This window comes from Cydia strobilella, chromosome 12 (assembly GCF_947568885.1).
Source record: "Cydia strobilella chromosome 12, ilCydStro3.1, whole genome shotgun sequence".
NCBI classification, from domain to species: domain Eukaryota; kingdom Metazoa; phylum Arthropoda; class Insecta; order Lepidoptera; family Tortricidae; genus Cydia; species Cydia strobilella.
In genome coordinates, this window is record NC_086052.1 from 16418627 (window position 1) to 16445244 (window position 26618).

Here is a 26618-nt window from a genome sequence, read left to right on the forward strand (position 1 = left end):
AGTAAGTTGCTTAAAAATAGTACTGAGCGGCCGGCAAACGGCCGTCAACCGTCAATCTGCTGTCGCGGGGCGAGGTCATTCGAGTCGGGGCGGGGCGGTGCGTGGCCGTTCTGTATGATACTTATTCTGTGGCTAAGCTATGAAGTGTGGCAGATGCTTTTATACGTAGTGCGTTTTTCTATCCGCTAGTACCTACATTGTACCTACACGAAGTAAAGTGGATCAGAGGAGTTACGACGACGCGGTAGCGTTACCCGTCCTTGGCCTACTGACAACGCTCTAGGCTTCCATTTATTATTAGTTTTATTAGGAAGCTACTGTTCAGTCACAACTCTCAAGAGCTATATTAGACCGCGGGCCAGGAACAGATTTCCATGACCAATCCTCCCGGGCGAAAACTCGTATAGTAGTTAACGGCTATGTATGATGAACCCTCGTGAACGTCAGCTGCCGCTCTGTTGGTGGGTTGAGGAATGGCAGCAAATAAAGTCTATAATTTTTTTTTGTCATCGCCTCCCGCTTGAGACTTTGTCAGATGATAGTTTAGATGCTATTGTGAATAAACAGCAGCAAGCGAATGATGATGATGATGATGTATTATATGTGTATTTATATTATAATATAGGTTACAGGTTTGAATTATTTACTTGTGTAATAATTTAACCATAATTTCACTTTTCTGTACATAGTGTTCGTTTGTCTGTCATTTTTAATTGTCTACTCTCAATTGCTCACAGGTTGACTGGAAGAGATCCCTTACAGTGATAAGTTTGCCTTTGTACATTGTATGTATTTTTTTTTATTGTTAACCTGTCTTAAATATCTACAGTCAAGGGCATAAATATATATACATTCCCAAAGTTTTAAAAATATGTGTACGCTCTTACACCTTAGACAATAAAGTCGTGTTCACATATTTTTGAGCCATTTGTCTGGATCGATATTTTTACCTTCGACTGTACAATGAAGTGTTTACATACATACATACTATGTGCTTAGGGTGTGTCAATTTATCTCAAATATATTATCGGTCATCCATTATTTTATTTTTTGGTCGAGCCTAATTGACAGCTACTAATACCCAAAGCTTATTACGATAACGAAAACAAATCGATTAAATTCTTGACAGCCAGACGTAGACACTAATAATGATAACAACTGTTGATAACCAGCTGTTATTATTGGACCCAATTGAACAACAATTAAGTACTATTATTACGCGGTTATCACACTGAGAGCGCTTGTAGAAGTCCGATGTTTTCGCCGGACAACGTCCGGGCTTAGCACGGTAGCATTTTTATCGCCTGTCACGTTCTAACAAGTATGTAAGTGCGAAAGTGACATGCATAGTGGCAGGTGATTTTGTATGTGGCCACCGACAGCTACACCCAAGAAAACATAACATAGTCGCCGAACTTGGACAATTGTCCGGTGAAAACACCGCACGTCTACAAGCGGCCTGCAGGCCGAGCACATGATTGACGCGACAGTATCTCGCCGCGAGATAGACTACCCGTCTTTTACTAACTGTATGAATTAAAGCGGGACGGGTAGTCTCTATGTCGCGGTGAGATACTCCTCGCGCTAATCATGTGCTAACCTAACCCGGCTGATGCGGATATGCGGATCTGAACGCTCCGGAAGAGGTAGCTTAAATAATTTTAGGATTATAATTATTGTATTTTGACTTTCTTAATGAGCATTTTTTTTTCGTCGCAAATAAAGCTTTGAAAATTAATTATTGTAGTGACAGCCCAGGGCCAGACAGAAGGCAGGTCATGCCCCCCACTAGCTTGATTTTTAAATTTATGTGTAATTTTTATATATTTTAATAATCAAATGTATATTGTTATTAAGGAATTAATTAATGGCTTAAATAGAATAGAATAGAAATAATTTTTTCGTTAGCACACACAAATAGAAAATTATACAAAACAGAGAAACATAAAAAAGAAAAAGTGCCACGAAATGGTCTCACCTCAGCATGTTGCTGGCGACTTCCAGCGCTGATCTTCCGGTGAGATCATCCGGTGAAACAATCACGACAGGTAACAGGGAAAAACAACAAATTTAATATATAACATACAAGACAAAGACAGAATTAAGATAAAAATAAATATTACAATAATCGGTAGTATTACGTACAGCTGTTATATCCGGCCAAACTCAACTTGGCCGTACAATACGCCTAAGATTATAACTAGCGCCATGCGGCGATGCGGCAGATACGCAAACTAAACTAAAATAAAATAAACTAAAATTACTGAAAACTAAATAAATAAGTAATACAAAATGTAGAACAATTAGACTGTGATATATGATTTTGAACAGAAACTGTAGAAGATATAGATAACTTGGAAAAGTATTCTAGGGTGGCAGGTACATTAGATTCTGACTGTACTGTGTAGTACTTGAAGATATATTATTTGATGTTTTTATCGCAATCGGGGAATTCTGGTTATATTCCATTGTTACTTAGTCATCAGAGATTTACGCATTAGTCATCACGTCAAGATGAAATCTTTTAGTCGCGTAATATATTGTAAAATACATGTAATGGCTTACTCCTCTACACTCTCCTTATTATAACATACAATACAATACAAATCTTTTTTATTGCTCACCATTATAAAAAGGACATGATATACAACTTAAGCACTTAAACTATGGTAGACAACAGGCGGTCTTATCGCTAATGAGCGATCTCTTCCAGACAACCTTAGGGTAGTGGAGACAAGGCAAAAAAAAAACAAGTAATGTGAGTAGGTGATGCAGTGAGTGATAGAAATTGAGAAATAATAATACCTAATAATACACATACATAAATGGCAAATAGTATAAACTACATACACTACCATACATAAATAAATATCATATATAACATATTTACGAATATATATAAAACACCACAACGGGGCCAACAACAATTAGGGACATAGGAATAGGACATAAAAATAACATTATGGAAGTGATAAATAATATAATCTCTTATAACGCTGTATATTTCCCACGTAAGTTTATTTTTACCACACCAGCTGGTAAAGGCTCTCTTTATTGTTCAAAAAATGATAAGAAAGTTGCATTTTATCCACATGAGAGGTAAAGTAATCAAATGCAAATTTTTAATTGTTTTCTTATGTTTGCTGGCAGAATTTACTTATAAATGACGATTTTGAATGATAAATATTTAATAACATTCATTTTGAATCGATTTGCTTTGATTTTGTTATTTATATGTGTTAGTATTTTCCTTGTGTTGGTGTGGTGTAAAATTTTATGTTTCACACGGTGGCAAAATTTGTTTATCCTGCCTTGAAACCCTCGTAACGCGCAAGATTCAATTTTTCGAACCGCTCACTACGCTCGTGGTTCAATTTTGGAATCTTTCGCTTGCTCGGGTATCAATATTAGCCTAGAGGTTAAACAACAACTTTGCCCCCTTGTAAAACAAATAACTATCTCTTAAATATCTCTTAGGAGCGCCATATTATAGACCAGGTACGACTTGACGTAGTATTTACGAGTATTATGACAACTTGCGTAGTCATACTCTAAATAAAGAATCCTTCCTTGCATGGGAATAAGATTATTGGAGATATATTCCTCATGGAAAGTAACTGGTCTTTAAAAAATAATTACCATAAAATCAGAAGCAACTATTAACATATAAAGTTTAATTTTATTATATTCTAATTTTTATCTTTATTGTACTTAATGTTTTATGGACTTTAGTCTAAATAAATAATATCAGTTATTTTATTAGCATGGAAACAAAAATAACATGACTTTTGATATGACACTGCAACCAGAGTCCGCAGAGTAATCTAAGTTCGCGTGTTCACGTTCAAAGTACAAAACTCTACTTGTTTACCAGCTGCAGCCATCTAGAGCATGCGTTGTGACGTTGTGAGTCAGTCTATAGCGAGCAGTATAGTCCACAAACACTTGAAACACTTCGTTACAGTCATAGACCTAGCATTACATAGGTCAGCTATACGCGTGCGCCCGTGAGGGACAAAACACGCAATGCGAGGATATGATTCGTCGAGAAGATTTGTAGCCCACCATAAAACATACTAAATTTACGGTGGGGAATAAAAAAAATGTGAGACTGTGACAAGGACAAACAATAACAGCGCTTTCTCTGCTACTCCTACTGAAAGATACATAAGACTATCCCGTTCGGACATTTCCCCCGACCCCTCATGACCGATCCAGATAAACTAGATTCATGGACTTCATGGTTACAGTATAGTAAAAGAACCCTAACCAACGTAACCATTAAGGATGACTCACGTTAGACCGGACCGTGTCCGGGCCGGAGCTTCCGGCGCTTACTTTTCTATGACATAACAGGTGATCACGTGATGCCTTCCATAGAAAACGAAGCTCCGGCCCCGACACGGCCCGGTCTAACGTGAGTCATCCTTTAGGCCTACAGTACCGGCACCGGCCAATTTTATTTTTATTTTAAGTAACTTATTATTTTTAAATGAATAGTTTATATTTTAAATGTTTTATTCTGATTTTTGATATGATTGTTTTCTTTTTATAAATGTCAGAGGTCCTACTTTGGTGTCGCACTGCTGGGCAAAGGCCTCCCTTCGTTTTCTACACTCGACCCTGTCATCGGCATCGGCGGGGTGGGACACCAAAGTAGGCTAATAAAAAAATAATTAAAAAAATGTCAGGAAAGTTCAAATATTTAAAAAAATCTATACTGTTTATTATTTTATTTATTTTATTATTATTTTAAACTTTATTGCACAAGAACAAGTACAAAAGGCGGACTTAATGCCTTGAGGCATTCTCTACCAGTCATTTTATTTTTAATTCCGCTTTTTACATCGTAATATGATTGTGTTGGACCTATATGGTGTCTTGAATAAATGGATTTATTAATAATATGTCACCTTTGTGGTTTTTTATGAGCATTTATACCTATAAGTAGTAAACATTAAAGGTAAGTTTGTAGATTGCATATTTTACTAGTCATTTTATCCTATTCTATTCTACTTAGATAAAGCTGCGGTCGCGCGCCGCAGCGCACGCGCCGCGCACGTGGCAGTGACAGAAAAACGGTTGTAAACAAAAAGAATAAGGAACTAAAAGAACCGTTTCTACGTCATAGACGATTGCGACCAAACATCAAAGTCGCCTCGTTCATGAAGGTCGGCCGTCTTACTGTCACGTCCTAATTCTAAATCTTGCCTTATGTCCGGTGTTTTTCCCTGCTTGCCTCAATTTTAAACGCAGTATTAGAACTATATTCACTTTGTTACTCGACAAATAAGAAGAAAGAAAAGTTAATATTAAGCGTTTTTGAATAATTCTTTTCTATTCTATCTAATGTACATTTTTGAATATCTCACCCGCTGTTATTGAGGTGTCCAAAATGTCACGCTCACACGCTCTTATTAGTTTTCAACTTTTTAAATATAAAACCTGTTAGGAGCACAATTACCCAGTGGGGAGCAAAGTAAGCACATTTTACGGTTACTTTACGTACAACTAACATATATTATAAAGATGACGTGTGATAACTTGCCCTTAGCTATTTTTTACGACACTGCATGAGTGTCACGCGTCACAATCACAATTGTATTTTATGTCGAATAACAAGATTAGCGCGAGCATTATGTTATATACTGTAAGATATAACCGTTATCTTATATAATATACAGCTAATAAAGATGTAGGTAACGTGTTGCACACGTTATGCACGTGCGGTATCTAGTAAAAATTATAATAAATAAATAAATAATAAATAAATATTATCGGACATTCTTACACAGATTGACTAAGTCCCACGGTAAGCCCAAGGAGGCTTGTGTTATGGGTACCCAGACAACGATATATATAATATACAAATACTTAAATACATAGAAAACACCCATGACTCAGGAACAAATATCTGTGCTCATCACACAAATAAATGCCCTTACCGGGTTATAATGTATTTGAAGAATTTCGTTTGAAGTGCATCATCAGGATTGCACTTGAATAGAGAATATAGAGATTGCTGCTAAGCAGTAAGCTCTAGTACCTTTCTGCCTAGCAGTGGCCATCGAAAACCATATTTGGGAGAAGCCTGTTATGCCTGTAATAAACATTGGTTATAAATATGAATAATAATAAATCATTTATTCTGGCGAAATAAACCCTGATAAATTCATAAACCGCCACAACTTGGAAAAGCACGAATGACATAAAATATTCGCGAATGCTGTATCCATGTCAATCAATGTCAATGACCGGTACTAAAAGATATATGTATGATTGTTTTAAAAATAAAAGTGGAGGACGTTTCAGGTGACGCAGGCTAAGGAAAGATGCAGCACGAAAAGGTTGCTAGGCTAGGCTAGTGTTGAGAAACGTTTAAATGAGAAAAAGTAAATAACCTTACAGAAAACCGCAGCCAAATAACACTAAACCCTACTCATAGTGTTGTGTTCCTGCCGGTGAGTAAGGTTGCCAGAGCTCAACGAGGGAGAGGAGTGTTAGGGTCGGCAACGCGCATGTAACTCCTCTGGAGTTGCAGGCGTACATAGGCTACGGAGACTGCTTAACATCAGGCGGGTCGTTTGCTTGGTTGCCACCGACGTAGTATTTTAAAAAAATCACCTATTAAACCACTACATATATGTATAACAAAACGCAAATAACATAACGCGGCGTACTTCCGCGATACTTCAGTCCTTACATAGATAAGTAGATAACATAAATAATATCAAGGGCTGTTAACATAATACAAGTACGTTTTTAATAATGATCCGTTGCCGCCTGTGATAGTGCACGAACGATAATGTTTTATGAGAGAGACAAGAAGATAATAGAGACCGGCAGTTCTATTATTAAGAAAATGCTTTGCACATTGCAAAAAAACCTATATAGCATTGCGGTGTTAAGCAAGTTAAGTTCAAAGCTAATGTGACTAACAATTCATTGATATTTACATTCAATATTTATTTTTATAAAGAATATAAAATAAAATAAAATTAAAAAAAAAAAAAAATTTTTAAAAATTTAAAGACCTTAATACCGGCATTAAAAACAATTGGACTAGAAATTAACCCTTCAAAGTGCGAATTATTTACCTGTGGCGATATAACTTTTGAAACACTCACAGATCTCGAAACGGTTCTGCCGGGAATGAGGCAAATCGTTAAATCCTCTTTTCAACTACTAGGTGCTCCCGTATTTTCCGAGGGTGTCAGCTCTGTTCTACAAATCAAAAGGCAGGCACTCTCGGGGATCCGGCAGCACTTGGTGCATCTGTCTGGACACGTTTCCCTCATTCTTCTGCGGAACTGTTTCGGTCTACCTCGTACCGTGTACACCTTATGAACATCTCCGACTTGGCTTTTCGAGCAGGACCTACAAAGCCTTGACGACACATTAAAACTCATCCTAGAAACAGTACTGAACTTAAGTTTGAGCGGAGATCAGTGGCGTCAGTCGTCTTTACCTGTTCGTTATGGCGGTCTCGGTGTCCGTCGAGTCCAGGACATCGGCTTGGTGGCTTTTTTGGCCTCGGTACACGGTTCAGCTGATTTAGTTGGGCGCATACTTGCAATAGAGAGCACCAATATCTGCATACCTTTCGCATCCGATGCCTTAGCAAAATGGGCAACATTATGTCCATCCAACGAACATCCGGATAGCCCGGCCGCTCAGAGGGGCTGGGATGACATCCTCTGCAGGCTACGTCACGCAAATTTACAGGCTGGTGCCTCGGGAACTGATCTGGCGCTTCTTAAGGCCGCCTCCAAGCCTGAGTCGGGTGCGTGGCTGCACGCCTTCTAGGCACACTGCTGGACAACGATTCCCTAAGGATCGCAGTGGCTTTAAGATTGGGGTGCAAGGTGTGCAACGCGCACCGCTGCATTTGCGGAGTAATGGTGGAGGAGAACGGCCACCATGGGCTAAGCTGCCAAACATGCGCCGGTCGTTTCCCCAGGCACCATGCTCTAAATGAAATCGTTCGCCGAGCGATGATCTCGGTAGGTGTTCCGTGCCTCCTGGAACCACCAGGGCTGTCTCGAACAGACGGCAAACGTCCCGACGGGCTGACGCTGGTTCCCTGGCAGAGAGGGCGGTGTCTTATATGGGATGCAACCTGTGTGAGTACATTTGCTGCATCCCATGTAGGACACACTGCTAAGTCGGCAGGCTCAGCGGCAGAGACTGCCGCCAAAAGCAAGCGCCTCAAATACTCTGCTTTGGAAGCCACCTATGACTTCGTGCCCGTCGCCGTCGAGACAGCCGGGCCCTGGGGGCGGGAGGCGCGTGAGCTCTTCCGAGAGCTTGGCAAGCGCCTCAGAGAGAAAGTGAGTGACCCCCGTTCTGAGTCATGGCTCGTCCAACAGGTCTCCATCGCCAGCGGGGTAACGCTGCTAGTGTTATTGGGACCTTTGGACCCGGCATGGCTCAGAACGGATTTTAGTTTCTAATTATTATTATTTTTTTTCGTATTTCTTGTATTACAAATAGTACAGCATTTATAGTATGAATTTAAAAGTAAAATACAAAAACACAAAACAATACCAAATACATAAAGAATATAATATATGATATATCGTCAGGTGACAATCAAAACTCACTAATTACCACCACAAGTTCATAGCCATAGCGGCGTATTATTATCTGAATAAGGTTGATTTTTGTTTAATTATTTTTTAGTAATATAAAACGGCAATAAGACCTGCCTTAACATATGGTGCTGAGTGCTGGGCGCTGAAAAAGGTGCACGAACTAAAAGTCCATACCAACGAAATGAGGATGCTGAGATGGGCTGCGGGTGTAACTAGACTTGATAAAGTGCGTAACGAGCGCATCAGAGGAAGTTTTAAAATAGCGCCCATCACTGAGAAACTCTCCGAACAGAGGCTGAGTTGGTATGGACATATTGTGAGGCGTGGCGATGACCATGTCGTGAAAAAGGCATTGGCCCTTCAGGAAACCAAAAGAGGACCAGGGCGCCGGCCTGCTACTTGGTGGTCCACCGTGTCAAAGGATTTAGAACGAGCTCAATTAAATCCACAGACAACCCAGGACAGATGGTCCTGGCGCATGAGAACGAGGAGAGCCGACCCCAAATAATGCGATAAAGGCAAAGACGAAGAAGAAGAAGATTTTTTAGTAATTGGGGATATTATTGCAATGTTCTGCCACCAGAGTGCAGCACTAGCCCGTTTAGTAAACCATAGAGTAACTTATACATACTGTACCTTTAACAGGTTTTTGACAAGTTTTCAGATATATTAAAATATGACATTGATGCATCAAGGCGGTTTGTTTACAGAGGACCTACCGGGATACGCGAATACGAAATTTCGCTATCTGCCTCTTGACAGTGACGGAGATAACGAAATTTCCATTTTCTTGTATCGCGATAGACCCTCAGATTGTGGTAGGGGCGCCCTGGCGCCCCCTACGCAGAGTTTCGCGTATAATATTCCCTTGAGTTTTGGTTGTCACCTGACAATATGTAGGTAATGATTTCTGCTAGAAAAACTAGTAACCTAAAATTTGCCTAAAACTCTTTGATTAGATTAACACATTGACGAGGAACACAAATTTGTATGGGCGCTAACTTCTTTTTATAATTATTAACTAAGTAGTCTTTGTCAACGATAGGCACATTGTTTATTTATCTTCTTAGTTTATCGACCTCCATAAAGTTCAATTTATTGTAATCATAAGGATGCGTGAATCCGTCGTGCTTTGTAAATAAATTAAAAATAAATTATCAATTACTTTAGTTTGTTACTAGATAAGCTAGGATGTCCTTACCTACATTTTGACTACTCCCTGGGGTCGTGTTTTAATTTATCGCCACTCGTTTTCAATTTCCTCTTTTCCGCACTTGTATCGTAAATAACTGTTAAAGCGAGGATAGGTAAATTAAGTGATTCTACTACGCATCCTCGCACATCTCTGGTGGAAACGCAGCCTAAACAGCGCATTCAGAGTAGCGTCTCCATGATGTCTGGTAATTGGCGAATTGACTAAGGGTCGGTTGCACCAAACTGTTTGTGATCGTTAAAGAGTTAGCTAAATTGTAATGTATGGAAAGTTTCATAGTAAACCGTCGCGACTCGCGGGCGGGGTGACGTTAATCAGTCTGTCAAGTGCGTATGGTGCAACTGGCACTAAATGTACAGTAAAATATAATACAAACGAAACAACCAACCACATCAAAACCATTATATAATTTATTGCGTCCGATGCGCAGGTTGCGCTGAATTGGATAGTAGTTATAACCACTTTACACTGCAAAGTGGCAAATTGTCATTAGTCATTACGTACAATCCGTACCGAAACAAGATTGCATTAGTTAAATGAAAAGACCGAGTGGGTGTCTGCTTCCGCTAATGATGCATTCATAGATACTCCGTATATATGCATCTCTGATTCAGTAATATTAGAGTGCTTATTCTACGGCCCTTCCCATCATCATCATCTTCCTCGCGTTAAGGATGACTCACGTTAGACCGGGCCGTGTCCGGGCTGTGTTCGGGCCGGAGCTTCCGGCGCTTCGTTTTCTGTGAAAAGCATCACGTGATCACCTGTCATGTCATAGAAAAGTAAGCGCCGGAAGCTCCGGCCCGGACACGGCCCGGTCTAACGTGAGTCATCCTTTATCCGGCATTTTTGCCACGGCTCGGGACCCTGGAGTCCGCTTGACAACTAATCCCAAGAATTGGCGTAGGCGTATGTGTATTTAAAAAAATTCTTCCTCCGTAAATAATTAAAGAGGGTCAAACTCAAAACCATGTTCAGGTTTTTCCTGTGGACATACCCAAAGGTTATGGGCTATAAGGTTAATTTTTTTATTTAACCCTTATCCACATGAAAGGGATAGGTTCTCCTTTTATTTGGATAAAGTATGATAAAGTGCCCAGAAATCATTACAGTTCGGATGAACACACAAGTTTTATTTCCTTTGCCCAATGCCCATGTCGGATTTTATCATGCGTATCCAAATATAAGGACCCTGTATATGAACCCGGGTCATTAACTTTTATTGTATTGTCCACGGAAGGGATATCTTGTAAAATGTGTTTGATCCCACTACGTTTACATATAAAGTATGGTTTTTCAGGTTTTTGTCTGAAACAGCTTAGACTGATTATTACATTTGTTTACCAGTTACACTAACGTCACAATCCGTTACAGTATTAACGACTCTATTGTTCGCTAATTCTCGTTAATTCACTGGCCCATTGTGAGTTACACGTGTGTACTGTCCTACTGTCATTTGAACCGGTTTTGGAACCCTTTCGATAACAAACATGATAAGAACATGTATGACCTTAGCGACAATAACGCTTTTGAGTTTTGATTGACGACAATAAAACTTATGTTCTTGAAATAAGGTTTAGAATTAGATTGACAGTTTAAATAGCCCATGCGTTAAACTTAAATCTATATCCTTTATACACGTGTTTATTACAGTAGGTAGGTTATACATTAGTATATAGGTAAGTTTACTCGTAACGGTGATCTGATGGTAATAAATTGAATTGAATTATTATTGTAAGAGGGTCCTTTTACGTTTTTGCTTAATACATTTTCATCTACTCGTATTCATTTAGTTTATACAACTATAACCATGCTGCCCTGCAACCTGCTGCCCATTAAGTATACAAGAAATATCAATTTTATTAGATAGTGGAATTGAATTCGTTTTGAAATAAAACTATGAAAACGGATTATATCGCGTATATTGAATTTATAATACATCCCGACGTTTCGAAACGTCGGGATGTATTATAAATTCAATATACGCGATATAATCCGTTTTCATAGTTTTATTTCATGAGTAACTATCGCGGTAACCGAAGACAATATTATGAATTCGTTTTGTTTTAAAATTTAACGAACCAAAACACAAGCACCTCTGTAACATTTAAAACTTTTGCGTTTTGAACACATATTAAATCACATTTTACAATCGGGTCTATCGCATTTGGGGTTATTCGGGTATTGGGGGTATTCGCGATAGAACCGATTGTAAATGTGATTTAATATAAAAGCAACTCTGTTCCAAATAAGCAATCATTTTTTCATTAGATGTAATTATGTATCCTTTTAGCTTTGTTTAGTTTCTTAAAACATACGGAAAAGAGAAAAAGTGAGGTTTGGTTAGGTTAGATTATTGGAATTTAATTATAAATCAGAGTTTAGAAGTGTTAGAACTACATACCTAAACAGAATCTCGAGCTAATTAATCCCACGTAGCACCCTACCGTCCTAATACTAGTAGGTACTATAGTACCTACCTATAGTACCTATAGTACTTACTAGTATTAGGACGGTAGGGTGTAGTTCTAACACTTCTAAACTCTGATTTATAATTAAATTCCAATAATCTAACCTCAACGAATTTAAACTGTTGTGAGACATACTAACATTAAATCATTTTACGGTTTAGACTCACTTGTTTAGTCACTCGCGCGACATGTTTCGGAGAGCCTAGGTCTCCTTTCTCAAGCACTAATAGTGCGAGCAGCGTTCACGACGACCGTGTATTGCGTACTGCCGCTGCCGCGCGCCGCGTCGCTCGCTGCGCGCGCGCCGAGAAAGCCGGTTGGGGGAGGTCTTGCGCTATCGTTGTAGGCGGGCACAGTGGTGTGAGTTCGTGCTGTGTGGCGCTACAAGTGTTGGGTGACCCAAACCCAAACACACCACTGTGCCCGCCTACAACGATAGCGCAAGACCTCCCCCAACCGGCTTTCTCGGCGCGCGCGCAGCGAGCGACGCGGTGCGCGGCAGCGGCAGTACGCAATACACGGTCGTTGTGAACGCTGCTCGCACTATTAGTGCTTGAGAAAGGAGACCTAGGTTCTCCGAAACATGTCGCGCGAGTGACTAAAACAAGTGAGTCTAAACCGTAAAATGATTTAATCTAACCTCACTTTTTCTCTTTTCCGTATGTTTTAAGAAACTAAACAAAGCTAAAAGGATACATCTATATATATTTATTTTAAATGCTAGAGTATGCAAAAGGGAAATTTGAGTTTACTTCTTTACATATTTTCCATTATTACGAAAGAAAAAGATCTGAGTGAGGTTAGTTTTTTGGAATTTAATTACAAATCAGAGTATAACTTGAGCTCAATGCGTTGGTAAGTATTGTTGGGCACAACCATGACCTGAACAAATGCACTTATGTTTTACGACCCTTCCACTTACATTCTAACGGTAGACCAGATAAAATTATGTTAATTCATTATATAATTAACCTTGAGTCTTATCTGTATCACGATCACGGTTAATATACTTTAGAAATTTAGATATTCATATCAAGATTTATTATTATCTATCCCTACTGCTCTAAATAGAAAATCTCATTTGTAAGGTATTGTATTACGTATTACATCTATAAAATCTGGCTCGAAGGACCATATTTATTCTAAAACACTTTCCAGGTAAGATTAAAACCTCAAATCACGAGCCGTATCGTAATTTTTTTTTTCACTGAAATGGTTGACCTGACTGACTATATAGCTATAGATACTTAGGTACTAATATGGAGTACGCAACATCTAACTTTTTACACGCTAGAGGTACCTTCCTACAGTTAGGTATATAACATACGTAAAGGAGGAGTCCTTCCTTCATTTCCTCTTTCTTTTTCCTTTGTATAGTTGTCTGGTCAGCTATCTATACAAAACATATTAACTTAAAAATTAATATTGACAATATTGTAAAAGTACTCCTCAAACATTAATAATGATAATGCCTGAAGCCTGAACCGCTCTATTGGCAAACAATTGAGCTAAGTAGAGCCGTCGTTGATAATGATGAAACAAGGAGGAACGAGTATTATTTTTACCGAGTTGAGTCGGTTCATTTTCATATTAAAAAATCGCAAAAATTTCATCCATTTGTTCGTGATGTTGGTATCGTTATAGCAAGCTAAAGAGACGCCGATAATGGATCTTCATACAGCATTGTCAGTCCGCTGAAAATTACCATCGCTCTTTTCTTGAAGGTCATTATAGAACCGAAACTTGGATATTCTGCCCCGTTTTATAAGCGACTGCGTTTTTTTAGTTATATATAGATGTAATATCGTCTGATTAAAAATTCTTTTAAATGTGGGCCACGAGTGCCAACATCCGTCTGAAAATGGCGACGATTATGTCTCTCAGTGGGAGCGTGAGAGACGATTTATTAAGTAAGTACGTTACTTAATTACGTAACTACTTCTACACTTCACTATTATTTATCAGTAGGTATATTCGCATTCCCAGTCTTTGCCAAAAAGGGCTCGATCGGGTTCGTAAGACAGGCAAGACACATAAAAAAAGAGACGGTCAACCTCAACATCTTCTTCATTTATGGGGGCCATTTTCAAAATTTATATAGCTACTAATTTATACTGTTTTTTTTACTGGAAACGTATTTTTACCCGACTGCGTCAGAAGGAGGGTAATATTTTTCGAGCGTAGGTATGTATATATGTGCAGGATGACCAGAACTGATAAGACCTTAGATTAGTCGCTGACCGATCTAACACACAATATATTTCTTTTCCACCCTAGCAAATAGCTACCTCCTTACTCTTGTAACTTGCAAGAGTGCAAGTAGGAAGGAGGGTAAGTATATGGCGTTATAGATAACTATTTAACTTATCTGTTGTGTGTTGATGTTATCTGTAAATTAAATGTATTTATTTGGTAAAAAAAAAAAAAAAAAAAATTGACTACTCGTCTTCGGACATTTCCAATCTTTGCCAAAATGGGCAAATTTAAACGTAACATTTGAAATCTATTCTTCACTATCCAAGTGATGCCTCACAAAAAACCAGCATAAGTCTAGTCTTTCATTATACGTAAATATTGCTAATCTCAAGGTCAAAATACAGTGGAGACTAAGTTCACAATGTTTTAAAGATTCTGAACAAGCATATCGCATGTTTGTTGACTGACTCCGCCGTGCCAAGACGTGAATGAAAGTGAGTGGATGTGCTAATTTTACTACGTACGGCAAAACGGCTCCCTTGACATTGCACATTTACTATACTACACTATTATATAGCACGAGTACGTAACGAAAGACTGGGAAAATTCCAATAGCGCGATGTAGAATTACATATAACCGGATGTAGAGTAAAGGATGACTCACGTTAGACCTGGCTGTCCGGGCCGGAGCTTCCGGCGCTTACGTTTCTATGACATGACAGGTGATCACGTGATGCTTTCCATAGAAAACGAAGCGCCGGAAGCTCCGGCCCGGACACGGCCCGGTCTAACGTGAGTCATCCTTAATACTCTTTCCAGGCGGGTGTTATGCCTGAAGACCGAAATCCAATGAGAGTTGGTTAGGTTAGAGCTGTATTTATTTATGCATTTAATAAATCATTATTACTAAAAAACGATAAATAACGCAAACTTCTACAGCTGTTTTTGTCATAGGCGCCTTCTGACATCCGATATCGGAAAGGCGCTTCCGATAAATTCAGCCATGTCGGAGCCCCCCGTCAGCTGTAGGACCGAATTTTGTTTGTGTGTGTATTGCTAGACCGTCAACTGTTGTTGTGTAGTTTTGAGCTGTTATTTTTATTCCATGACGCATTGGTTACGACTGTCATATTATGTAAATATGTTTATGTAAAATAAATAAATAAATAAATAAATAAATAAATAAAATATATTACTGGTCAGGCTTTAACCTTTTGGACGCCAAAGACCGATATATCGGCACCGCAGGTCCAAACCACAGAGCAACATATATGTATAGACCTACGTGCATGTGCATAAAGTTCAATTTTGACGCTTAGGTGACGTGGCGTCCGAGTGACAGCTTTTGTGTTTGACACGGCGTCGAAAAGGTTAACTGCATAATTATTATGAGTGGCCAGCTTGTAGTGAGTTGGTGAGTTATCATCAAGGTAGGGTTATCTGAGAAGCCCCCAGTTAATATGAACAGTGAAGTGGCGACTGATAAGATCTGACGCACTCGACCCACTCGCTCTCCTTGTGATAAGTTGATAACAAATTAATTTTGCTATTTTGTTTTCTGCGTTAAAAAGCTCAGGGTATAGAAACGGGTTTTAATGTAACGGATATTGATGTTAAATAGTTTTTTTTATTGTGTTTTATTCAATCGGCAAATCGCGTCTCGCAAGCCGCATGTGCCCATTGACTAAAGACGAGGACAAGAATGGTGCTAGTTTAGCGGTGTCACTCACGAATTCGAGGCAATCGTGCAGTTTAACGCAGCTAGTTGTGACCAATCGCACGCGTGATGCGAACTCATCAACCAATTGCGTTGTGGCGTCCCTGTACTGGCCCCATTCTCTTTAGATATATGTCAATGGATGTGGCTGTTTAGGGGTACGATTGCGGCTCTTCAAGCAGGCAACAAAAAAATACATCTTATACCACTGAAAACACCAATTACGGCTTTTTCATATTTCGTAAAACTGGTAATTTTTACTGCGGTTGGCTCTTCTTCTCAAAAGTTTGCCGACCCCTGACCTAGTCATTATGCTTCAAAATCGGATGGCCTCCTGTGTCAAATCAATGATGTGACAGAAAATCTAGGATATTTCTACGTACACTGACACCGTTCCGTTAAACGTATTACCAATATTTAATTCGTGACTATAAAAAATTTTACTAAATTTTATATTAATATTGTCTTCGGTTACCGCGATAGTTACTCATGAATTAAAACTATGAAAACGGATTATATCGCGTATATTGAATATACTCAATATACGCGATATATATACATTCAATATACGCGATATAATCCGTTTTCATAGTTTTAATTCATAAATGTAATATTTTTTATATTTTTATTTATCATTGTCCCAGTGTAATAGTTGAGTAAAATAATAAATATGAAAAAGTAACTAGCCAGGCCAATATCGTTTGCGTAAAACGTAACTATTGTAGTTATAGATAAATTTAAAAAAATGCATATGTCATGTCAGTGACGTCAGTGTATATGACAGCTAGACCAAATTCGCGATTTTATAGCCTGGATTGTAGTCAACGGGTTTTAATTAAAATTTAATGGATTAATTGTGTATTAAATAAAAATAAGTGATAAAGTAATCAGCCACGCACTATGGATTCAGACGACAAACGCGCAGAAGGCTGGAAATATCTTAATAAGCAGTTCTTTGGAGACGGTTTGTCCAGTTTTGGTATTCCTCGATTTCCTCGCAAAATTGGAAAGAAATATATCAAATTATCGTGGCTAGTTGAAAGTGTTGAAACATTTATTAGTTGATAACCTTTACGGCCCCAGTGGATATATTTAGTTGTTATTTTGTTCTAAATGGCTTGAAATGTAATTAAGCATGCAATTGACGGAATTGTTAAGTCTACAGTCTGTAGATATTGATGAAGGTATCAGGCTATCTTCTTGCGTTAAGGTTTATAAATCAGCAAGTTATCATCGCATATTAATTAAGAACATTTAATATTATTACAAAATTAGCCTTTTTCTAATTAGAAACATTTCTAATGGGGTTGACCAGTCGAAGTATTTAGCAGATGGCGCCAGTATAGCTTGCCCTGTCAATCCCTAGAATTGTGTCAAATACTTGTTTTTTAAATGTAATTTTAGGCCCTGGATGCCAAATCTCATAGAAAAAGGGGCAAGCTATGATGGTGCCATCTATGCAAACCTTTAACTGTTGCCAACCCCATTGGATAGTTATCTAGTTATATTCTTAATAGCAGCGTTTTACCTGAAATAAAACGCATATTAAAATACTTACCTCACTGGAAGCTTTATAATTGAGAGAGCATATCTGTTTCCGTCGAATTATCACCAGTCTAGTGCTTTATTTGACTCTTGTTTCCGGCAACAGTGGCGACACCTGGCGGACCGCGCCATTTTTACACCAGGTAAAAGATGTCCGGTGAACTGTTTGTCATTGGCTCAATTTCACCAGGCAGAAATTAAATGAAAGCTTCCAGTGAGGTAAGTATTTTAATATGCGTTTTATTTCAGGTAAAACGCTGCTATTAAATTACTTTACCGTCACTGGAAGCTTTATAATTGAGACCTGTTTGTTATCGCCTGGTGTCGCCCCTTATTAGATTAATTCTAATGTATTATAGCGCCAATGTGATTGATTAGTATCTGAATTTATGATGACTGAAATATATGATACTGAAATATCGATTTCAATTATTTTATTATTAATTATCAAAATTGTAATTATGGAATCCGAGCTCATAGATGGAACAATTTCTGCCTCTATCCACTTGCTGTAAGAATCGATTAATAGCAAGAAGGTTTTTCCCTGGAAGGGACCAGCAAAATCGATATGGACTCGACTCCAAGGTTTGTCAGGCATTACCCATATTTGGGGATCTTTAGGTGGGTTGTTCCTCACAGACTGGCAGTCCTCGCACTCAGCCACCACCTTCTCGATTTCCTTATCCATGCCGGCCCACCAAAGGTACCCTCTAGCGTATGCTTTTGTCTGTACAATCCCAGCATGTGGAGCATGTAGCAACTTAAGTACCTTTTGGTGAAGCGAAGTTGGTATGATAACTCTGTTACACCACAATAAACAATCTTTATTATGTGAAAGAGCATCTCTGCGGATCCAATATGGTTGCATTTCAGGATCTGTATTGGAGTGCGGCCACCCATGGAGTACGTTAAACAACACCTTCTGTAGCATCTGATCTTTCTTGGTTTCTTCAGCAATAGCTTTCACATCCAGGTTCCATCCCAGTGGTTGCTCTTCTAGCAAAAGTACCTCGCCCAGGCAGTCTATATTTGGGTTCACAGAAGACGTCTCCGGTTTTGTCCACCTGCTTAAAGCGTCCGCATTTCCAATCAATTTACCTGGTCGATATTGGATAGAATAACTGTATCCGTTAAGTTTTAGCGACCACCGTAACATTCTAGGCGATATTTGGTCAGGAATTGGTTTCTCCGGGTTGAACAGACCAACTAAGGGTTTATGGTCGGTGATGATGCAAAATTTCCGTCCGGCCAGAAATTGGTGATACTTAGTTAGCCCGAACATTATCGCGAGTGCTTCTTTGTCGATTTGCCCGTAGCGTCTCTCGTGTGGTTGTAATGTCCGCGACGCCATCATCACCGGACGTTCGGATCCATCTTCCATGATGTGAACCAACACGGCTCCCAACCCATAATCTGACGAGTCACAAACCAGTAACAAATCTTTATTTAGGTCATATCCAACTAATGTACAATCCGACGATAAAAGATTCTTAGCTTTATTAAACGCAGCTTGTTCCTTATCACCCCAAGTCCACGATGATTTCGCTTCCAGCAACCGGTATAATGGTTCAAGTAATGTTGCTTTGTCAGGTAAGAATTTCTCGTAGTACGTGTATAATCCCAAAAATGCTCTTAATGTCTCTTTGTTTGTGGGCGCTGGTTTACCCTGAATTTCTTCTATTTTCTCCGGAGTCGGATGTAGCCCTTCAGCATCCAGCATATGGCCCAAAAAGGTGATACTACGTGAAGCAAAGACGCATTTATTAACATTTAATCGAAAACCCAGACCTTGCAGTTTTTCCAGTACTGCGTTCAACCTCTGGTTATGCTCTTCCATATTTCTCCCTGTGACAGCTACGTCGTCTAGAAGACACGCGACTCCTTCCATGTCTGCCAGGGTGGTCGACATGAGCCTCTGGAAGATGCCAGGCGCAGCGCTCACCCCGTAAGCCAAACGATTCACCTTCATTAGTCCGATGGGTGTATTTAGTGTTAGCAGCGTCGCGGTATCATCGTCAACCTTGAGTTGGGTGTACGCCTGCTTCAAGTCCAATTTGCTAAATATGCTTCCCCCGCTAAGCTTCACGAATGCTTCTGTTGATGTAGGAAGCGGGTATGTGTCAACATCTATTGATGCGTTAACCGTAGAACGATAGTCTCCACAGATACGCAAAGATCCGTTATCTTTCTTAACAATTCTTAAGGGAGTAGCCCACTTGGAATATTTGATTGGTGTTAATACGCCATCCTTAATCATTTGACGCAGCTCATCCTCCACTTGTTGTTTTAGTGGGAATGGTACAGGCCGCGCTTTCATGAATCGTGGCGCAGTCCCAGGTCGCACATGCAGTGACACTGGTGGTCCCGTGTACACTCCCAAACCCTCCATAAACAAATCTGGATATTTATTCTTCCATTCAGCTACTTCCTCTTCTGACCAGCCCACGCCGTCCACTTGCAGCCCCAACTTCTTAAACCAGTTCCTACCGAGCAAGCTTGGTCCACGGCCGGCGACCACCAACAGTTCACACTGAGCTTCTTTGTCGCCTAAAACCACTCGTACGTGTACCAACCCTAAGACTTTTTGGGTTAAATTGTCCAAGAAGCACCACATTAGAAAGGTTACTGTTCATTTTGCGCACAAATTACATTAATTTACTGTAGTCGCCAATAAAAGATACAACGCCATTGAGGTCAGTAGCAAAACTCATTTATTTCCAAACTACCTTCAGCTGTCATTACATTTCAATCCTGCAAGTACCCATCTAAATACATAACAATAATTTATTTATGTACTTATTTTAATTGTATAATCTTGCCTGAACGATCAGGTACAATGATTGCAACCAGGCACAGTGCCTGAGAAATCAAATTTACTTTACTATTACTATATTATATAAATCAATGATCGTAATACCTATACAGAATTAAACAATTGTGTGACATTTGTAGAAGAAATACTTGTTCTTGCTACCTGTCTCCTGTAAAATCGCTGGAAATGTGTTATGTGATTGCCAGTTTCCACGAGCCATAATGTCATCAAGGGAATGATTTTCCCACCAACTTTTTGAAGCTGCAGCTGATCTAATACTACCTTGGGCAGCTGCTATGTTCGCTTCTTTAAACAAAGTTTTTATCTAATTAGCAATGATCGTCCGTGAGGCTGGCTGCGGCCGATTCTTGACACTTGTCATGAACAAATTAAATGATTTATTTAGCAGCATTACGTCTGTCATTTACAAGTGATATGGTTCTTTCTATCCAAAAAAGGGAGATTTTGCATACTCTATTACTCGTATTTGCTAATAGTTTCCAACCTGACTGCCTGTAATTACTAGTCTATTTTTGAGCCAAATTGTGGCCAAAAAATGATACATTTATCTGATCTTATACAGTTGTCATGGTCAATCGTAAGCAAGGTTAAATTATGTATGCGCCTACCAGAGCACAGAAGTAGTAAAGTGGCAGTATGACGCATTATTTGGAAAGCATTGTTAAAGAATTATCAGTTAATCAACATCCCAAAATGGAGGTTTAGTCGTTTTAGGACATGTTAAGGAAATCGACTTAAGAATATGTTTTATCAGAACATGTGAATTCAAACAACTTGATGTTTCAGTGTTACACAATGTAGAAACGACTGACTTGTGTAAAAGTATGGTATTATACTGATAATTTATTTATTTGATGTAAATCCGATAAAAATTGTGCTAGTTTATATATATATTTGTACATGCCAAAGAAATCCAACGTTGCCAAGCTCAAGCTTTTTTGTAAGTTCTTAAAGTCATTTTTCTGCAAGAATTGTTAAGCAATGATAATTGATCTGAGCTCCATGACTAGCGCCTCAGAGTATACTTATACAGAGTATACTTCCAAACCTCGAGAATCATTTCCTCGATTTAGGGAGGTGGCAACCCTGTCGACGTGTCGATGAGATTGAGATTCTTCCGCAGGTGTCTCAGAGTAAGCGGCCTTGCTAGCGCTCGGGCTTTGAGATCTGCCCGCCAGAACATTTTTTCCCTAGCAAGGCATCATTACCAGAAATATCCCGGTCGATTGGTTCAAGTGAGCGAGGACTATGGACATCAGAAAAGGTGGTGGGAATACCCACGCGAGTGGATAGTTCCACGGAATACTGAATGCGTGGTACATCGCTTGAGGGTCTTTCAGGTCTCGGGATACATAATATTGTGTACCATGTGGGCTGTTGCCGAGGCGAATAGATCCACCACCGGTATTTCCCACTTCGCAAAAACTGTATCCACGCAAGCCGGTAGTAAGTGCCATTCCGGCGGTAGGTGACGACGCGATAATTGATCGGCTTGACAATTGTACTTCCCCGGTAGATAATGTATGCTAAAGTGTATTTGATTTTGATCTAGAAGATCTAAAGTCCGATGGGTTATGTTTACCAGGGCTAACGATTTCGATCCCCCTTCTTTCATTAGACGGGTTACGGCCGTCCTGTTGTCGCATTGTATAGGCATCAAACTGTGATGCAACAGGTGAGCGTAACCTTGAAGAACATGAAGGATAGCTAACATTTCTTTCTGATTACAATGAAGGTTCCGAAGCTCCCGAAAGAGCTAGGTCGTTCAACTGCGACCCGGACATCGGTTTTAGAAAATTGGTGGGGAGGGTGATGTAGAGTTGTTGACGCCTGTCAACTTTATACCCACCAATTTAATCGCTCGACACACTTTGCGGTATTAGGAACGATGTGTTCGATGGGTCTGGCAGGGTGGAATTTACTTACCATCGATACTTATGAGGGTTCGATAAAGATTTTGACATGATCTAGTAGTATGGCATTTTGATGGACAATCAGAAAATCGTCTAGGTAAACTACAATTCTGACATTCCATTGTTGCCGCAAGGTCTGAGCTACCCAATTTGTCAGTATTGACAACGTTTTTGTCAATTTTGTCAGTATAGAAAATACACTTGGCGTACGTGCGTGCAACGTGAGACTTGTACGTGGAACGTGGAAGTATATTATGATTATTATGGCATATACCTGCACACCCCGTCATTTGGTTGAGGAAGTCGGGTATCCGATGCATGTTTATGTGGTGAAACGGTTCGACCAGTATATAAACCGTTTAGCGCTTTCAAGTTGAAAATTGGTCGAGCTGATCCGTCCGATAAAAGGAAAAGAGGAGAAATGAAGCTTGGTGACGGTTAGTGCTACACTTAGAATGCCTTGAGCCTTCATTTTGGGCACGGAGCATCATTGACATCATTAACTATATATTGACGATCGGTCTGCAGTGGGTAGTGACCCTGCCTATGAAGCCGATGGTCCCGGGTTCGAATCCCGGCAAGGGTATTTATTTGTATGATGAACACAGATATTTGTTCCTGAGAATCCTGAATCATGGGTGTTTTCTATGTATATAAGTAATAAGTATGTGTATTTCTATATATGTATATATATCGTCGCCTAGTACTTATAGTACAAGCTTTGCTTAGTTTGGTGCTAGGTCAATCTGTGTAAGATTGTCCCCAAATATTTATTTATTTATATAATTCACCACTCACCTCTGACAGGATTGACTCGTTATCAGGGAAAGCAATTTTTGAGGCAACGTTTGTTTTTAAAACAATTATTATCTTGGCAAAGAGTGTTGACATTGCCAACTGCAATATGCTTGCGAAGCTCACCCATTCACTGATCACTATCCATTTCTTAAAATAGCAATGCAAATAAATAAATATTAATTCTAGTGCACAATTGAAGAAATTTTCTTTTGACACAGGAGTGTGATGAAAGGGGCCTGATTTTAAATTGGGATACACCAGAAGTGGTTATGCAAGGAATGGTATGCGATACCCTCGTATTAACTTTAATGCAATAGCAAATGAGACAATGGGATCACCAAAATACTGGTGCTCCCATTTTCTTCCACTGTATGAGGAAGTGCGCTACCGGCCTACTTGAAACGGTTCCGAGTCATGGTTTCTGCCGTTTCTGGTTGCCTTTGTAACCTCTACTGGAATTTCCTCATCCTCTAGTACTTACCTCCACGACCGGGCCGCGACCCTCAATTTTGAAACTACGCTCTTCCACTTGTGTGGTAAGCAAGGTGGTTTTTTGAAGGTTGACCCAAGGGTAATTTGGTTGTTGACAATTTTGCCAATGACATACACTCCGCGAGGGTGCGTCGGTACAGGTTTGCATATGCGTATTTTGCGAGGAAAAGTACCCTGAGCTCGCATTGCACTGAATTCCACGCGATGGAATTGTAGGTTTTTGTATGCCTTGCCCCCGCGAGGGGCGGCTGTTAGGCTGATTTGCCTTGGTAATATCATTATGTTTAAGAGGCCAAACATGTTTCAAACTCCTCCTGCCTTTTCAAGAGGTGATGTAAAAGAATCAGCATCAAAAATGTTAGTTGTGCAAGGGGGGATTTTGTTTACTAATGCCTTGACAAGTGGCTCTTTAATTTGGCTTGTAATGGCCTCTCTGCGTATTTCAATAGCTTCGGCGCGGTAACCACAAACTAATTGCAGAAGATCAGAGGAAATCTTTTGTAAATCGAGCTCATTAACTAGTATTTAATTCATAAGAAAAATTTCATACTTTTAGCCCACGATAAAAGACTACGAAATCTATCTTGAATCGCCTGTTTTTGTTTCAAAATGGAGTAGGTAATAGCTGCATATTATTCTATCAGCATAAGCTAGATGGTGTAAAGTATCATACATGTTTACCTCTTCGTTTGTTTCCAGGTCTATGAAACCTGGAGTATGATTGTAAAATTTTTATATATCAGAGTATCTACCCTCAGACCATGCTGCGCTTCCCAAGCGTTGAACGTCAAGAAGCATTTTAAGTAAAATACTGGAGTCTTAGGGACCGAAGGTTCCTTTAATTTCGTTTCAATATCAAAGTGAACGGCAAATTTAAATTTGCGTCTTGACTCTCAGCGTTCGTCAAAAATGCAAGCGATTGTATAATTTCTCACAAAAAGTATAATCGGATAGAAAGATCTGCAAATAAAACACTATAGTAAACTGGTTAATTATTTGGCACAATAATTTAAAATGTAGGTAGTGGTCCGAACAGAAAAACTGTTAAAATATATGACCACATATTCATTTTACTAATATTAGAAATCAAGGTACTTACGTGACGTGGTCACTTTTTACACTTAAATTCACTTTAATTAATATAACGTATTGATTTACGGAATCACACGTAACAATTTCATTTCATTTTTTAAAATTTAAATTGTAATGGCCGCAGGGTCAGTGAGCCTGACTCGCTGCGGACTTGTTGTTTCGACGGGAAACTGAATGCCAATGACAAACAGTTCACCGGACATCTTTTACCTGGTGTAAAAATGGCGCGGTCCGCCAGGTGTCGCCACTGTTGCCGGAAACAAGAGTCAAATAAAGCACTAGACTGGTGATAATTCGACGGAAACAGATATGCTCTCTCAATTATAAAGCTTCCAGTGACGGTAAAGTAATTTAATATCCTAATGCCCACTATCAGTGGTGGATCCAGGATTTTAGTTTGGGGGGGGCTTGAACCCTATAAGGGTTAGTTTATGTACGGACATCATTTTTAGGGTTCCATACCCAAAGGGTAAAAACGGGACCCTATTACCAAAGATAGATGCAACTCCGTAATAGATGTATACAGTCGAAGGAAAAAACGTGCCTCGAAAATCAAGAAAATTTGACTATCGATCAGAGGGCGCTACTAGCTTTGGCCTACTGTCGTATAGATGGCGTTGACGGTTTAGTTTGTTATTTAACATTTTTACGCATATCAGTGAAAGAACATGGGTCAAAATCATAAAAATAATTAATGCAAATAAAAAAAAATATTTATCCATATTTAAATACATTTTATCGTATTTTTATAAATCTTCATTTTTAGTTTTAAAGTGTGTTGATAGATGGCAGTGAATTTACTGTGGTTACAAAATTTACTATGACAGTACCGCTCTAGTATAAGTTACTCTATGCTATTACTAAAACATAGCCATCCACCTAAATCTGCCCCTGTCCACTATGAATTTGTTTACTTCCTAATTATGACAAGTTATTGATTAATAGAATATAAAGCACAGCAAGCAACCAGCAAAGATTTATGATCCTGGCTGACAAAATATTCTAGTTTGGAATTTTCCTGCTTAGCTTTTCAAAATCCACTGGCTTCCTGTTTGTGTTGTATGCTACACTTTAGTGATTTTACAACGAAAATCCAGCATAGCATGGCATAAACTACCACTTTATACTTGTTACTTGTTTAAATAGCCCAGTGCTGAAATTTATAAACAAAAATTCTCTGCCGGGGTTGTTATTGACCATAAAAATGTCTATATGTGAGCCACTTATCTACTTTATTCAAAACCTTTAATTTTTTCTTTACAGGTGAAAGGGCGAACTATGTGAACATTCCCCATGTGATTGCCATGGTGGGGCTCCCGGCGCGGGGGAAGACCTACATCTCTAAGAAGCTTTCCCGATATCTCAACTGGATAGGAATCAATACAAGGGGTCAGTGCTTTTAGAGAATTAAAAAAAAACAAAAAAAAAAAACATTTATTTCGAGTGACAGGGACTCATAATTACAATAATATTCTATTACAATTGAATTGAGTGAATGTTCCTGTGTAGTTAATAATGATTCAGTTCTATGTATAAAAAAATCTTTTTTTCTAAAATATGCATAGGCTGTAGGAAAATTTGACATGAGAGATTTTTAGTATTTGACAGAGGTCCTTCCTGTCAAATACTAAAACAGCCAACTGAATTAGCTAAATTGGGCCACAAACACATTGGGCCAGCAAGTAGTAAGTAAATATGATTTATTACTCCAATAAAACATACATTTTACATGTAAAATTACAATGAGAAAGAAA

The 26618-nt window shown here is 39.1% G+C and overlaps 1 protein-coding gene across 3 annotated transcripts in view; it reads left to right on the forward strand.

Moving 5' to 3' along the window:
- The window catches only part of LOC134746301 (6-phosphofructo-2-kinase/fructose-2,6-bisphosphatase), a 70320-nt gene that overhangs the window by 7046 nt on the left and 36656 nt on the right, over positions 1-26618 (forward strand). For 2 of the 3 annotated variants that reach the window (XM_063680677.1, XM_063680678.1), the window contains exon 2: positions 26128-26253. In XM_063680677.1, the coding sequence (XP_063536747.1) occupies positions 26128-26253 (126 nt within the window). Of the gene's footprint in view, positions 1-17000; positions 17156-26127; positions 26254-26618 lie in introns of those variants that run through there. The other variant, XM_063680679.1, reaches the window with a different exon arrangement.